The 12,915-nt window shown below is 37.3% G+C and overlaps 1 protein-coding gene across 8 annotated transcripts in view; it reads left to right on the plus strand.

Annotated features, from left to right (window-relative positions):
* Positions 1-12,915, plus strand: part of SCEL (sciellin) — a 226,792-nt gene that overhangs the window by 199,704 nt on the left and 14,173 nt on the right. For all 8 annotated transcript variants that reach the window (XR_012327720.1, XM_073795331.1, XM_073795335.1 and 5 more), the window contains 5 exons: positions 262-324; positions 5,193-5,282; positions 6,010-6,084; positions 7,892-7,966; positions 11,907-12,015. Coding sequence is in view for 7 of the 8 variants with exons in the window: in XM_073795331.1 (XP_073651432.1) it covers positions 262-324; positions 5,193-5,282; positions 6,010-6,084; positions 7,892-7,966; positions 11,907-12,015 (412 nt within the window). In the remaining variant the exon portion in view is untranslated. The remainder of the gene's footprint in view (positions 1-261; positions 325-5,192; positions 5,283-6,009; positions 6,085-7,891; positions 7,967-11,906; positions 12,016-12,915) is intronic.

The raw sequence follows: 12,915 nt of genomic DNA on the forward strand, positions 1-12,915 counted from the left end.
GATTTCTCAAACCCTCCAAAAAATTAGTTCTTTATTTCTCTCTCATAACGTAATCCATGCTCATACTTGAGTTGCATAGGACAAATAGTTCGATGTCAGATTTTCAATGTCCATATTCTTAAAGACCACAAATGACTATGTTTAAATTTTTGTACTGATCTAAAAATTTTTTATTCTAATGTTTATTTCCTAAAATTGTATGTAATTACATCATATATATATATATATATATATATATATAAAATATTTTTTTTCCTATAGAGACCAGGACCTAGAAAATTTAATTGAAGTAAATTCCAATATGTCTAAGAGTAAAAATGAAAGGTAAGGCTTATTATAATTTACATTTTTCTTATGAATTCCATATGAGCCTTCATAAATTATATAACCTTGAAAGATTTTCTGAGAAGTTGAACTGTACTGTGATATTTAAATATAAACACCATATGAATATGAAAAACAATGTACAGGGTGCTTAATAACTGATTTGGACAAAAGTTAGCAAAATTTGAATTCTGTTGGAATTTCTGACTAAGGGCCTGCTGTTCAATGACTTACTGTAAAAGGCATCATGGAAATTCAGTGCTCTGCACATGGGCTGTGAAGATTTATTTTTACTTACTGTTGCTTGGTAGGTTTTCAGCGGTGCAGAAAGCACTCTGGGAATCTCTTCCTTGGATACGTAGTGCTAAAAGAATGCACAAATTCATCACAGCCGCAAAACAGGACCTAATTTTGGAATTTCTTTACATCACAGAGAATACCAGCTTTAAAACTGTTGTACTTTGTTTCTTTTACAACAAAGGTTAGGATAGAAGCTATACTTCACTGTTGTTACAGATTGTTTAAATTAGGAAAGAATTTTAAAAGTCTTCCATGTTTAGCAGTTCTTCTCCCAACACATGGGAGGACCCTAGAAGCAATAAGTTTCTATTTTTAACCTTCCTAAGATACAGCTGCCTTTTCTGTTTAAAAGAAAAAAAAAAAAAAACGTTTATGTAAAGAAGTGATATTGTTGATATCAAGTGAAGAGAGTAGAAAAGTAGGAAAAGAGCTGGCTCACTGTTTGGTCTGTTTTTCATATCTCTTAAAGGCTCTTGCATATAAGAGGTAGGTAGTTTCTTTCTGTTCCCTTAATTCCCCAAATCATCCTCTGCCTTCTCTTTTTGTGATCCCAAGCAAGCCTCTGATAGAATGAGGGAGGATACATTTTCAGTAGGATCCACTATTTTGGGAACAGTATTGGGCTTACAATTAACCGAGCTCATTCAAATATTATTTGGAAATGATCCAGATTAAAAAATGACAAGTAAATGAGGAGGTATAATTAAGGAACTTTTCACTGAATATGACTTGAGAGGTGTTTCAGTTTGAGTTAGGCTTTCTCATGAAACAGGGTTTTATTGGAAAGATTAATGAGGAAATGGAAATTCAAGGAATGGTAGCATGGCCGGGCTTCACGGAGGCCTGCACTGGAAGGTTGTTCATTCTCGACCAGAGGACATTCCATCAGAAATCCCCAGACATTAACCTTGGTTCTTGGTCATTGTCAGTTCTTTGTCGGCTTCTGCCTATTTTTCTCCTGCTCTTCCCTCTACCTATTGGCTTCCTTATTCTCTGCTCTGTAGCTGTTTGATAACCAAGAACTTTAGCTGCCTCTCCTTCCTCGTAACTTCACCTTCCTCTAGCTTTCCAAGGTCTGGCCTCCTTCAGCAAGGCGGTGTGGTTGTGGCCATCTGTGTAGAAGAGGCTGTGGGATGGAAAACACCGTGGCTGGCTGTAACGTGCACACACTCTCCTTTACTTTCCTGCAATTTCATCTGTGCCTCTTTCCTAACATAACCCAACAATCACACGTACATTCACAAATGCACCCCATCTCTCCAGCGGGATGGTGATCATCACAGTCAGTTACTATGTCTGGAGGCCTTAACCACCACTACAAAATCATTTGCTCATCCCTGAGTTCTGTGTTCAGATGTTATTCATTCTTCCTCAGTTCTATCCGAATCCTGTACAGGATCTGTCTCCAAATTAAATGGAAAATGTAGATACTGCCCCAGCCCTGAAAGAACAACTGTAATAAAAGTTCTCACGTGAAAAAAAAAAAAGTGGAAAAAAGAAATCTCTGGGCCCAATTTTGCACCCATATAATTTTGGCTACAGAAAAGAAAGTTTACTTGACTCTCAAAATGGGTAAAAATTTAACAGAAAGAAAATTGAGGGTCAGAGAGTAAGAGACTTGATCAGGTGCAGAAAGTTTGTAAATTAGAGAGGTATCCTGGCCTCAAGTCCTCTCTTTACTTTTCCACGGAGAATTCTGCTATTTTTAAATTTTATTTATTTTTATTGAAGTATAGTTATTGTACAATGCTGTGTTAGTTTCAAGTGTACAGAAAAGTGACTCAGTTATATGTGTGTGTGTGTGTATATATATATATATATATATATATATAAAATATACTCTTTTTCAGATTCTTTTCCATTATAGATATTACAGAATATTGAGTAGACTTCCCTGTGCTCTATAGTAGGTCCTTGTTGATTATCTATTTTATATATAGTAGTGTGTATGTGTTAATCCCAAAGTCCTAATTTATCTCCTGCCCCCCCCCCACTCTACTATCCCCTTTGGTACCAATAAGACTTCTTTTTATCTATTTAAAACCTGTAATTTTTACAAGAGCTCAAAACCTTGATAGTTTTATAGAAGTAAACCCTATCACATACAACAGTTCAAAATGGTAAACTCTTACTAAGCTTTTAGTCTTCGTGCAAAAGAGATTTATAAAGTTTGCAGTGACATGGGTATTTATCAGTTGAAATTATTTTATACTGTTTAAAGTCAAGTTGCCAATGTTAAGTCAAATAGGACAATGGAAATCTAAATAAGCGTCATAGGCCAATCTGTTAAACTGACACTTGATTTACTTTATTTACTTTATGAATGTATTCACTTTGTATAGTAATTGGATGTCCACATAGATACATGCTTTCTGATTAGTATATTCACAGAGTTGTACAACCATCATTACAATCACTTTTACAACATTTTCATCACCTCAAAAAGAAACCCAATGCCCAGTAGCAGTCACACATCATTTGCCCCCAACCCCTTAGCTCTGGACGACTACTAAGCTACTTTCTGGCTCTTTAAATTTCCTATTCCGGACATTTCATATAAATGGAATCATAAAATATGTGGTCCTTTGTGACTGGCTTTTTTCACTTAGAATAGTTTTCAAGGTTCACCCATGTTGTAGCATGTCTCAGTATTCCATTTCTTTTTATTGCCAAATGATATTCTACTGTGTGAATGTACTACATTTTGTTTATCTATTTATCAATTGATGGGCATTTGGATTGTCTCCACTGTTGGCTTGTAATTCACTCTTATGAACAATGCCGCTATAAACATTCATATATAAGTTTTTGTGTAGAGTGTGTTTATTTCTCTTGGGTAAATACCTAGGGAGTGAAATTGTTGAATCCTACAGTAACTCCATTTGAGGAACTTCCAGACTGTTTTTTAAATCAGCTGTACCATTTGATGTCCTCACTAGCAGTGTATGAAGGTTCTAGATAGTTAAATTTTCAAGGTGAACTTCCACTGCAGAAAACATTTTCTCAAGTGTAATTCCATTTGGAATTTTGTAAGTTCCAACACAATATTTGGTTTTATAGTTTATGGAGTTATTTAATTAAGAAACAAAATTGTGACCGTTGATTGCAAGTTACAATTCAGCAATTTGTTTCAATGAAGGGTAACGTCTTAACAATAAAGCCATCAAGCAAAAAACATTGTCAGTCATAAGTTCTTCTTTAGGAATATTATTCAAGGCATCTAAGGAATAGTTTGGTGGAGAGTTCTCTATTGCACTGGTTCCCACATTTTATTTACATCAGACTCACCTGCTAATCCAGGGCCCACACTTTGAGAACCAGTGCTCTTTTGGGTAAGATGTGTCAGGCTGCCTCTAAGGTAGTGGTTCTCAATCTTGACTTGTATGTGAGACTTACTGGAGAGGTTTAAAAGACTGCAAATGCCCAAGCCATATGCCAAACCAATTAAACCAAATTCAACATAAGAATTTTGGCAGGACACAGTTCAATCCTTATCAGAACTGTTTACAAATTATTTCACTTTCCTATCTGCAGATTTTGCAAATTGGTGATATTTGATTTTATCTTTCTGAGGACAATACAGACACATTTCACACTCATTGACAACCTTTGTCCTTTGAAACTATTTGCTAAAATTGGGTTTTGTATTATATACTATATGATTTGAATATTTCCAAACAATTCACAGCTAGTTTCATTTTTCTGGAATGACATATTCTAATGATTGTATTAGAAAATCTACTTTCTCATTACTTAGTGTCATTTTAACTCAGCTGTAAAACATCTGTTTTGTGAAATATCTGTCTTAAAACTAGAAGATGGTTTTCCGTATGCCAGAGTTGATACTATGTGAACAGATGTTTTCTTCTTCTTTAAGAGCTACCTGGAAATGGAAGGAACAGGCCAGCCAAGAATGAAAAATCATGATCAAGATCTAAATCCTCCTCTTGGTCTTTATGTCTCTCCTATATCAGAGTTTACTAACACAGGGGAGGAAAAAGAGCTAAAGCTTTCACTACTCCTGCATTAAAATTTTCCTCTGTCTCATAGGAAAAAGCAAATATGCCTGCACTTTGTTAAGCATAGTGACATTTTTAGATTAGCAGAAATCTAGGTCAAAGTTCTTTTGCAATCTTCAAAGTACTGTTTTACATTAAAAACAAAATGGAAACTGGAATTTCTCAGAGGAACCCCTGGATAATTTTCATTAAACTGATAAACTGTCAGATATGTTGTACATGAAAAGCTTTCTAAGATGGCACTGCTGCTGTGAAAATATTACTGGAACCAATTTCAGATGGTTCCTACCCTTGATAAAAAAGTATTCTGTCTTAGTGTTAGATAATGTGACACATGCCTGTAGATGATTCCTAAAGGTAAGATAGTGGTCTCTGTGGAGGAGTAAAGTCGTACATGTATTCTATTTGTGTATCTGTGCAGAAAACAGGCAAACAAGAAAGAGGTTCACTGTATATTTTTAAAAGTTCATTGAACAGAATTTTAATAAAACAAAAACCTTCTATGTGGCCTTGATTTTAAGTGCCAAATATTTGCATTTGCTTTCTCAGGCAAGATGGCCAAGTTAGTGGGTCTACTGAGGCTTTAATCAGCCCATCTTCTAGAACCACTGCCTACTCTTATGAAGCACCGAAGATGCTCAGTTACTGTGTTCAATTATAAAACAACTGACAGGACTATTCTCCTTCTGTTTTTTTTTTTTTTTCTCCTTCTGTGTTTTAAAGAAAACATCCACATACAACCTGATCCTTCCTTTGAAATGCAGAAATTTTTAATTTTACCAGTGGCTAAGCAGGCTTATACAAAGGTGTTGAGTAAACAACTTGGTCACTGGTAAGTTGTCAATTATGAATAATGAGTGTAAACTGTGATTTTTCCTTAAAAAGTCTATATTTTTTTAAAAAAGCATGATTGAGACATTGGCATTGACATTCTTTAAGTAGATTTAAAGGTTTCATTAAATCAGATGTTATCATGATTGTTAATTAAGGTCCACTTTTTGCCTGAGATTTGTGGGGAAAGCAATGGTTTGGAAATATGAATGGGACATCAGAGAAATAGACACTAAAACATGTTACAGGAATATTCAAAATAATCATCGTGCTCTACAACAGACTTATTGAGTGACCGATTTTCATAATAGTATTCTGGAAGTAGGCCAAGGTACTTCTGGAAGTTAAGACAAAATGGGAGACATAAATAAATTTTGCAGAAATGGATTGATACCACTTTAACATTCGTATTTTAAAGGTAATAGTTTAGAAGGACTATATGAGCATTATTGTTTTCATTGGATTGGATAATTGCCTTGTGAATTTGATTATCCTGTAAACAAACTTTAAACATGAAGTAAAATGGTTTGTATTGCAGCTCCAATGCTGAAACCAGGCATGCAGGACCAAAGGATACTGTTGTGTACACAAGGACGTATGCGGAGAATAGGTACTGGAAATTTATTTGAAGTATTTTGCTATGTATATTTTATAATTTTGAAATACTCTGTGTTTAAGAAGGAATGCCATTATTTTAGGATATGCTTGCTTTTTTCAAATAGCAGAACGTTTAAGAGTATATCAAGTTCTTTATATAAATAAATATATAATTCTTTATAATCTTTCCACTATTAAGTAGTTGTCAAATTATCATACAATTTCATTGAATGGACTAAAAAATATTTTAATATAGCACGTGTATACATAATAGGATAGTTATTTGAAAGTTGTCACATAAACATACATGCCCATAATAAGCTTTATAAAATTACACAAGTATTGCTATGCTAATTTGGAGTCACACTTTAATTAAATGGTTCTATCGACTGTTGTTTACCTCTAATCTGAAATAAGGGGTATAACTTTTAGTAAATAAGCTCTGGCCCACAAAATCTGCTGCTTGATGTGATAGATGTTGAGGAAAATGTCACACAAGGTCAGGGATTCACAAGTCATTCGATTTTGCAGAGTATGAAAACAAGAGTTGGCCTAATTGTGTTGTAGGGTAATGGTGGGGCATTCAGATGTGGATATACACACGCGTGTGTCAATCATCGCCCATTTCAAAGAGGCCAGAGAGCAGAGTATGGGGGCGGGGCTCCCAGAAATTCGAGGTGTGTTCGATTTGAGCAACCTTCCCCCCAAAAGGGATTCCTCAAACCCCAAAGTAAGTTACCTTGTAAAATGCAACCTCAACTTTGATTTTGCTGCTTAATCCAATTCTCCCTAAAATCTACACCGACAGTGCAGTATGTATTAGACCAGAGGCCCTAGAATCAGAGTTGGGATTGAATCTTAGTTTGTCATTTACTGACTATGTGGCCTCAGCAAAACTACTTAACTTCAGTTTTCTGTCTCAATTCAAGTCTCAATTTTCTGACCAATAAAATGGGAATAATTTTATATGTATCAGGCATAAATATGTGCGAACTTTTATTTAGCATTGTGAGCTATGTGTTCCGTAAAGTAGATTCTATTTCTAACAGCAGTCTGCCTACGGGCAGTTTGGAGGGAGAGAAGGATTTCTCATTAAAAAATCCCAAGTGAGGGCTATCACTGTATGAAATAATAGGAACATATTGCTTCTGGTCCTAATATGCTCCCAGGTAGTGTAGGTACTGGGGAAGCAGTTATGGACAGTCAGCTGGTTAGTGTACTGCAAACTTCATTTGTCTCCAGGAGAAAGTGACGTTTACAAACTGGAGCAGAAAGGGAACAAAGAGGACTTTTAAAAGTTACAATATTTTTGCTTTCATTCTAAATGATTCCTGGATGTTTTCAAGCAAATATAAAAACTTCCAAAGCTTTCTCTAAAAGTTCAGGAGTGTTTCTCTACGTGAATGGTGTCTGTCTATATTTGCCTGCACTGGCTCGTGCTTTGTGTATATTCTTTATGTGAGGCTACAGATAGCTTTCTTTTAGTAAAAATAAGGGAGGTGCAAGTATAAACTTCATGAAAAACAATAACTGCTTTTCCTGCTTACACTTGTTCTTGCACTCTCCTTGCCCCATTCTTTATTTATCTTGGTGAATATGTCAACTTATGTCAACTTGGAGGTTTCTTGCATATCAATACTTCTCCAGATTTAAAAAAAAAAAGAGTCAGTACATTGTCCTGGCTTGTAACATCCCAAAGAATAATAATAATGAGGCTGTGTGAGTGGGTGTGTGTGTGCTTCCTTGCCTGCATAGAGGTATATACTTCAATATTAGGGGAACAGCCCAATTCTCACATGTCCATATGTGTTTGTTTCTAGTAAATCACCAAAGGATAGATATCAGGAGAGTATCTCTGGAAAATACATACAAACCATTTATTCGACTTCAGATAGGTGAGTATGTCTGTATTTCCATACATAAAAGTATATACACACACATATAAACATATGTATTTTTATATATTATAGATAATATATGTGTGTACATACTTTATAAATATACATTTTATTATGTATGCGTATATGTATTTATATATAATATATATTTACATATCTTCATTATGTATATAGCACTGAAATATATATGTACACATTCTTGTAGTCCATTGAACTTGGAGATGACATTCCTGACAGCGGTTATATTGGTGATTGTATGAGTGGAACAAAGAACAGCAACCTCTGCATCTAGGAATTTGCTCCTTGACTTCCTGGCTGTTGTTCTTTGATTTTGATGTACTTTATTCCAGTAGAGCTTTCTGTGCCTTACAGCTGCCTCCCAGGCAAGTGTCTCTGCTGTTGGTGATCCCAGGAGTCCCCAGTACTGCCACATTATTAGCATCTAGGCTTCATTGCATCCCTAGACCGTGCCCTCAGCCCTCCCTCCTTGCGGTTTTCCAAAGCCAGCTCACCTTACAAACAGCTGCGTGGATGTGCCGCTGTGACCCACTAGGGCCCATGCTCAGTTCCCAGGAAGGAGGTTAGGGTGAGCATCAATTTAGTGCAGGTAAACTGACCTCAGGCTTTTGCTCTTGATTACTCTCTTTTACCATTTTATGCTCAGTCGGATAAATAGGTGACACTCCTGAGACTGTGGCCTGCAGACTTCCAGCGGAGGAAATAAAAATAATTAGCATTTCAGTCCAACCACTGGAAACCAGCTTAATACAAATGTCCGGTATTCTATGGAAGGTATTTCTCTATTGCAGGGGGTGGAAATATGGCTCACTGAGGGTCACGACATATCATTTTTTTTTTTTTTTTTTTGCTGTACGCGGGCCTCTCACCGCTGTGGCCTCTCCTGTTGCGGAGCACAGGCTCCGGACGCGCAGGCTCAGCGGCCATGGCTCACGGGCCCAGCCGCTCCGCGGCATGTGGGATCTTCCCGGACTGGGGCACGAACCCGTGTCCTCTGCATCGGCAGGCGAACTCTCAACCACTGCGCCACCAGGGAAGCCCCCATATCTTATTTTTATGCACAGCCTCAGCTTGTAACGCCGTCCTTGGCACCTAACAGATACTCAATAAATTATTCCTGAATAAACAAACCTATGTTCCATTTACTAAGGGAAACATAGGTGGGCCAGGCATCAGAATTACATCCTCTTTTTGTCACTTTTGTTAAGATCTTCTATTACCAAGGCTCTTCTTAGTGTCTTGCCTTTAAGTCACACCTCTTTGATGTGACTATAGGAGCACCACAAGTACTGCTTAGATAACCAAAACACCAGAGCTAGGTTTTTCATAACGCTCTGAAAAGATCTTTGACTAAGTATGATCTTTTTTTTTTTTTTTGGTCACAAGGCACAGCTTTGTTCCATGACCAGGGATCAAACCCAGGTCCCTGGCAGTAAGAGCATGGAGTCCTAGCCACTGGAACACCAGAGAATTCCTGACTAAGTATCATCTTAATAAGGATAACACCAACACCAGAGCTTTCCCTGGGCTCATATTTTTATTGTTAAGGAAGAAAAGCATTCTACATTAAAGTGTTGCTCTCGAAGTGAAGAATTTCACTCCTGTTCCTCAAGTGATCCTTGAAATTTTTTCAGTCATCAGAGCAAAAGTCAATTCTCCGTTAAAACTGGTTAGTCCAGCAAACTTTTTCTGTTGATCATTGTGTGAAATTAGCTGCATCCCCACAGTTCTTACCTAAGCACATCAGTCCCATAACGTGACCAGTGCCCCTTTACAAGGTAAATACCAAATTCCTCTGTACATGATTTATGGGCCTTCAGAATCTGATCCTGCTGAATATTGACTGATGTTCAATCACTCCAGCCCCCCTCATTGTGTGGCACCTTGGTACATCCTGTTCACTCTGCTTGGAACCCCTCCATCACGCCCCTCCCCACCTCACTGAGCTCCCCTTGAGAGCTCCTTCACCCTCAAGCTTTAACTCAGATGGCACTTATGCTGACAAGCCTTTCCTGCTTCACCCCAGGGATAAGCTGCTCCATTGGCTGTGTTCTCCTAACTCTTGTCACACATCCATAAATATGTGGTGACCATCCAATCACACACCTGGCTACCCTAGTGGAAAGAAGGCTTCTCATTGGAGGAGACTCTCTCACTCTTCTTTATATTCCCAGCTCCTGTCTCAGTGTCTCTGGAATGGAAGAATGCTAGAGAGTGGCAGTTTTTACTCTGGAAGTGCTTACAGTCTAACATGGGAAATTTAAGTGTGTGGGTACCTACGTATGCATATATGTGAAAAATGCATAGGGAACTATTTGCCCGGAATATGTAAGCAAGTACCTAGAGAGATCATTGAAAGAGGGAAATATTTATTTATGTACATAAGGGAAGAAGAGATTACTAGAATGACTGAGAGTATAAAATGAAACAAGGTTTATCTACTCCAATCCCTTTCCTCTCTTACCCGCTCCTCCCCTCAACTTTCCCTCCTCTCTGCTTCTAGTCCTGCACTCGATGACCGGATCGATTGTGGTTTCTGGGCATGACTAGTTCTTTCTAACCCAGCGAGCCCAGTCAATCTCACAAGCAGGCCCAGAGGTAGCATAGGGCTCTGTGGCCGCTCTGCCTTCATTCAGATCCCGCCTCTGCCACTCACTGGCTGCATGACTTACCCTTCTGTGCCTCAGATTTCTCTTCTGTAAAATAATGATAAAAATAAGAGTACCTGCTTCTCAGAGATGTTATGAAGAATAAACGAGTTGATAGTGCGTGGAAAGCAAAGTGCGTGGAAAATGCACTGCACATATTAAGTATATTAGCACTATTAAGTATTAGCTATTTTTTTTTGTGTGTGTGTGGTACGTGGGCCTCTCACTGTTGTGGCCTCTCCCATTGTGGAGCACAGCCTCCGGACGCACAGGCTTAGCGGCCATGGCTCACAGGCCCAGCCGCTCCGCGGCATGTGGGATCTTCCCGGACCGGGGCACGAACCCGTGTTCTCTGCATCGGCAGGCGGACTCTCAACCACTGTGCCACCAGGGAAGCCCAAATATTAGCTATTTTTATTTCACCACCCCGGTATGTATCCTACTTTGGAAATTTCAGGCTTGTTTGCTAACACCCTGAGACTAGTAAACTCTGCAAGGTGCTAATTAAGACTGTCCTAAGACCTTCCAAATGGAAAAGAATCAAGTAGTTATTGGTCTTTCTTAAGACTCTGGCGTGACCCAAGGTCTTTTGGACTTACTGATCATTTATTTATTATTGAACATTATTTTTCCAAGGTAAATAGCAAAGCTCTTTTTTCCCCATCAAATTTGTAGTGAGATTATATCATATTGGAGAATTTTTGTCATGAAAGGGCCCCCAATATTCTGAGTCTTACAATGACACCAAGAGAAGTGGCCTAGGGGAGCGTTTTAGTGACTCTAGACCCTAGAATCTAGGTTATCCATCATTTGTGAATTCACCAACACATTCTTGAATGGATTTCTATTTTTGTCCTATTGAATGTTTTGAGAGTTAAATTTTTATATTAATCTGCAGCATAAATTTTCTATGATATAAGTCCATTAATAATTCAAAACCCTCTTCTAGCTTCAAGGGGTACTTATGACCTAGTTCAGTTAGAAAACTGTGAACATCTTTGTCCTGCCCAGATGCACTTTTGATTGCTAATGAATTAATAATCTGAGACTTTCCTTCATGTTAATTCTTTGATATCATTTTGAAATAACTAGAAGAATCAATCACTTATCCTGCTATCCTAGGATAAGTAAATCCTCAGCTTTCCTTGATTTTTACACAATTTACTACAGTATCAACACAATTAACATATCATTTCCATACGACTTTATGGGGAATACATCTGTCTTTTGCATCATGACAAATTTATTTTTAATTGCTTACATCTCTATAGGTCTGTCATTGAAATGGATATGTGCACTTACTGTCGAAAACCCTTGGGCACAGAAGCTAAGATGATTTTAAATGAATTACAAATTTGCTGCCATTCCACTTGCTTCAAGGTAAGGCTATGTTTATTGCATTTAACTCAATATAAAATTGCATAATGATTGGAATAAAAATAATTATTTAATGAAATATATGAGATGAAGTTAAAGCTTTCAGAAACACTGTCATGCACATTAATAATGCACTATTTAAACATTTCTCAGAGTTCTACAGCCTAAACCTCCAAGGTTTATAATTACTCTCTTGGCTTTAGGCTTAAAAGTTGATTATTGACACATTTATAACTCTTACCCTACAGATTGAAATCTGTAAAAAGATAAACACTTGTTCTCTTTAGAAAAGTTTTTGCAGCATTTTCATAAATCATGCATTACATAAAATATATAATGAAATCTGAAAAGGCAAAGAAATTGTTGAGAAGAAAGCTAGCATCTCCTTACATTATGAAATTAGGACCAATGGGCTTAACAATAGTTGAAACTCAGTCTGCTTTTGAGAGCATGATTAATTCTAATTAAATGTGGCTTAGTATAATAATAAAGCGTACATAGTAGAATGCGTCACAGTTTGTGTTTTTATATGCTATTTCTTTTACTTTTCACAAAAACATTCCGTAGGTCAACAATGTAGATTTTGGTGTAACTGGGTGAGCACTTAACTAGGAACCTGAAGACTTGAGCTGGAGTTCTAACTGACACTAATTGAGGCCATGTGACTTTGGACATCACCTAAATTAGCTTAGCCTCAGTTTCCTCATCTGTAAAATGAAGTAGCTGATTAGACCAGTGGTTTCCAACCCTGGATGCATATTATAATTGTCTGGGGAGATTAGGAGAAAAATAGAATGCTTGGGACCAGCCTCAATTACATCAAGAATCTTAGAGATGACTGCTGGGCATTGGTATTTTTACAATCTCCTTAGATAGATCTAACAGGCAGCCAGTTTAAGAACC

The sequence above is a fragment of the Tursiops truncatus genome, chromosome 18 (genome assembly GCF_011762595.2).
Source record: "Tursiops truncatus isolate mTurTru1 chromosome 18, mTurTru1.mat.Y, whole genome shotgun sequence".
NCBI lineage: Eukaryota > Metazoa > Chordata > Mammalia > Artiodactyla > Delphinidae > Tursiops > Tursiops truncatus.